We start from the raw sequence: 4,015 nt of genomic DNA, 5'->3' as shown, positions 1-4,015 counted from the left end.
GCAAAAACATTACTCATTTTTCACGCTACAGAAGCATTACTCATTTATTTACATTAAAAGTTGCCTAATTATTATATTTTAGACATTTTTTATTTAGAGGAATAGAGAATAAAAAGTTCAAAAAAAAGAGAAAAAAGATAAATAGAATTCTTAAAAAGGTGCGACATTACCTTATCTATGCTTAACTTTATTATATATATAGATTCCATAGTCAATTTCTAGAGTACACATCATTGCTCCATATGCTTTTTACAAAAAAAAAATATATATATAACACACATCTCAAACTATACCGTAAAAGATAAAATTCCCGAGAAATTATGAGAAGTTGTCATGAACGATCCTCCACAGAAATTCCACAAGGAATTGCCTTGCTTGAAGAAGAATGAATTCTCTGGCTAGGGTAAGAAAAAACCGGACGCCTGGATTTTCCTCGGCCAATTTGGTCACTCTATTTAAGAACTGTATGGCTTCATTTTCCACTGGTAATTTGACCTCGTAACTTGCATCCATTTTTTGCTGTAGCAGCACATTCTTGTCCCTCGTTGTGACAAAAATTCTACTACCTTTGTCAAACCAATCGCGATCACCAGCTAAAGCACGAATCTGTTTCACGTGATCAACTCCATCAAGAACAATGAGGACCTTCTTCGATTGAAGCTTTTCTCTTATCAAGTTGATTCCTTCAAATACATCTTTAGCCTGAACATGATAATTGAAGGTTTCTTTGAGGAGGTCATTTTGCAAATATACAAGGCCATGTTCCGCCGTAACTTCATCAACGTTTGGAAGAAAAACTGCACCTTCAAAGCGGTGTGAAAACGTGTCAAAAATGGCTTTTGCAATTGCAGTCTTTCCAGTTCCCGGGGCTCCCCACATCCCAATAACACGAACATTATCATCAGATCCCATTCTTAAGGATCCGTTTAGCTTTTTCATGTGAAGTTCTACTCCCCTTATCTGCTTTATTTCAGTTGATCTTATGACTGTCACCTCCCTCTCAACCACTTTGACAATTTCCTGGATGACCTTTGCTTCATTCCTTTACATAGAAATAGGACATAATCAAAGGAGATGAGCAAAGTTTCAAAAGAACGAATTATGAAAAAAAAATTAAAAAAAAATAATAATTTTTAATATAATAAGTATTCCATCTTTCACAACTTATGTGACACTCTTCTTTTTTTGTCAGTTTAAAAAGATAACACCTTTTATTTTAAAGCAACTTAGGTCTCATTTGTTTGCACTTAATGGAGGTCTGAATCTGAACCATTCAGACCTTAGATCATTAAGTACATTTGTTTACATTAAGATTTAAGCACTTATTTGGTCTGAATAGGTCTTAATCTTAGATCATGAACGAAGTCTTAATATCATTCAGAGGTAATTGTGTATGGATAATTTTCGCTACCATTCTGTCCACAACCACCAGCCACTGCCACTCACCATCTCTACCACCACAACCACTGTCATTATCACACACCACCAGCCACCTCCACCTCTGCCATCACAACCACCACTACTATCCATCGCTACCACACCTACTACCTCCATCATTATAATTATATCCAGTATCACCCCCCTAACTATCACCAACACTATCATCAACCACCACACGTTCTTCAGCCATCACTATCCACACTACCAACTACTAACATCAACAAACTCAACCAAAGATTACCAACTGCCACTATCACGCAATCACTACAATACCAACCAACTCGACCATCACAACTATCACCACTATCATTACTAGCCACTAGCATCAACCATCTCCACTATCACTAGCTAACACAAATGTTTCATTTTTTAAGATATCTGAAAACAAGATATTCAAATTTAGATATCTTAATCTTAATGCAAACAAAAGATGCCTTAAATACCAATGATACGTCTAGATCACAAGTTTCAATAGTGTTACGAACGAAAACTAAAGATTTGTGATTACCCATTATTAGTGTTACGAACGTCGATTCCAGATAAGTTGGCAGCTTCAGTTAAGGCTTGTTTCCATCTCTTTACCCTTTCCGGTTGGTCCTTGTATTTCTCATTGAGTTTAGCAAATGATCTGGCGAAAGTATTCCTTTGGTGTCGAACATCAGATGGATCCACATCATAAAGTACTGGCAAAACAGATTGCCCATACTTCTTTCTGCATTCCATAATCTTTACGAGTTCGTCCAAGCACCAAGGTGATGAGGCATAATCTTCAGAAAAAATAGGGATGGCCGTTCTTGATTCTTCGATGGCCCCTAAAAGTTCGGTAGAAATCTCAGTTCCTGTTCTGAGACTCACATCGTCTTTAAAAGTTTTCAGCCCCCTGCTCTCTAAAGCTTCATACAGATGGGATGTGAAGTTTTTCCTAGTATCCTCTCCCGAAAAACTCAAGAAAACGTCGTACGGCTCTCTCCTAGGCCATACAAACACATATCTTTTCTGGACATTATCACTGGTCAAGTGAGACCTGATTGCCGGAAAGGAATTTGAACTCGAAGTCGGGGAAATGAGTGACTTTTGGGTGCAAACAGCCATTTTATATGACTCAACCTAGCTAATAACAACGTGCGGGGGAACAATATTGGGATGGAGTATGTTACGGATCCTAAATACAGAACAACGTATTGATAGGTTGAATAAAGCAACAATATCTGAGAAAGAAATAGTTGAGGGAGAGACCAGAGGAAGAGACCAAAGAGCGGCTAACCCTAAAGGCTAATCTAGCACTCTGCTATTTAACCCTAAAGGCTAAGACTGCTTGGATGAAACTTTAAAAAAAGCGATGATAAGTTATAAATACATAAGTCAAAAAAATAAGTCGGGGAGTCCAACTTATTTTTTTTAACTTCTAAGTCGTTTTTAAATTTTATAAGTCGCTTTTTTAGATAAGCTAGTTAAACGGCCTAATTAATTTTTTGAGGTATTTTAAGACAAATGGCTTTAAGTACCCAAACAACACTCAAAAAAATCAAAACAAATTTTATAGGCAACTTATAAGCCAATCCAAACGGGCTCTAAGCCCATTAACTCAGGGTCCCAGATATAATTTTCCTGCCCATTACTTTCAATAAGCCCAAGCCCAATATCATTCATAACAGAGTGTTTGCTGGTCAGTTCTTAAGCATTCTCTAAGGGGTCGTTTGGTTGGAAATAAGTTATTCTAGGATAAATTATAGTGAGATTCGTTATCTCGGGATTAGTTATTTCATCCTTCCACAGGGATAAAATAACACTACAATTCCGGAATAACTAATCCCGAAATTATTTATCCTTATTCCTTGTATCAAACGAGCTCTAAGTGTTGGAAGTACATCAGACTCTTCTCCAAGCCAAAAGAAGTGTGATCTGAATCAATTCCTTTTATAGCCCCTTAACACCGAAAAGAACACAAATATCATTGAAGGCAAATTATATACATATTTATACTTGTCACACCCCAAATGAGGAGTATGACGGGCTCCGACCCGTAGGTCGAAAACCACCTGACTTAATAGATACTTAGAACATCACATACCATAACTCAGAGAACACCTGGACGCAGAAAAGGCCCAACATAGAAATATCCGATAATTCAACACATATGTATATATGCATCGACAAGGTCGCCACAACATAAAGTATATCATAAAGCCGGCAAGGCTATCGTAAAATATCCGTAACCCAAAACAAGGCCGACAAGGCCATACATAATATTTACATATCCCACTATGTCTATGAGCTCTAAGAGTGTACATATGAACATATACTACACTAGCAGAAAATACCAAAAGACAAAGAAACCGAGTAGTCGCACTGCCACCGCCGGCTAGAAAGTCCCCCCACGCGGTCGCTCCTCACACGACCCCGGCGCAAGGCTCGGCAGTACGGGTACCAGTTGCCCCGTGCAACGGGACGTCGCATTTGGATAAAAGTACCGAGTATGTAAGGCCGGAATCAATAATAATATAAGTAAAACGGAGATACAAAGACAATAAGTAACTCCGCGTTCGAGAACGTACGTATACAATGCATGAGTTTA

At 37.9% G+C, this 4,015-nt stretch overlaps 1 protein-coding gene across 1 annotated transcript; it reads right to left on the bottom strand.

Annotated features, from left to right (window-relative positions):
- Positions 1-254: 254 nt before the first annotated feature.
- LOC132061303 (TMV resistance protein N-like) lies at positions 255-2,532 on the bottom strand. Its single transcript, XM_059454145.1, has 2 exons — positions 1,949-2,532; positions 255-1,042 (listed from the first exon to the last, which is right to left on the bottom strand). The coding sequence occupies exons 1-2, from the start codon at positions 2,530-2,532 to the stop codon at positions 319-321; spliced, it is 1,308 nt and encodes a 435-aa protein (XP_059310128.1). The 3' UTR covers positions 255-318.
- Positions 2,533-4,015: the final 1,483 nt, after the last annotated feature.

The sequence above is a fragment of the Lycium ferocissimum genome, chromosome 6 (genome assembly GCF_029784015.1).
Source record: "Lycium ferocissimum isolate CSIRO_LF1 chromosome 6, AGI_CSIRO_Lferr_CH_V1, whole genome shotgun sequence".
Taxonomy (NCBI): domain Eukaryota; kingdom Viridiplantae; phylum Streptophyta; class Magnoliopsida; order Solanales; family Solanaceae; genus Lycium; species Lycium ferocissimum.
The sequence above is the reverse complement of the archived record's forward strand: the minus strand, read 5'-3'. Positions and strand labels throughout refer to the sequence as shown.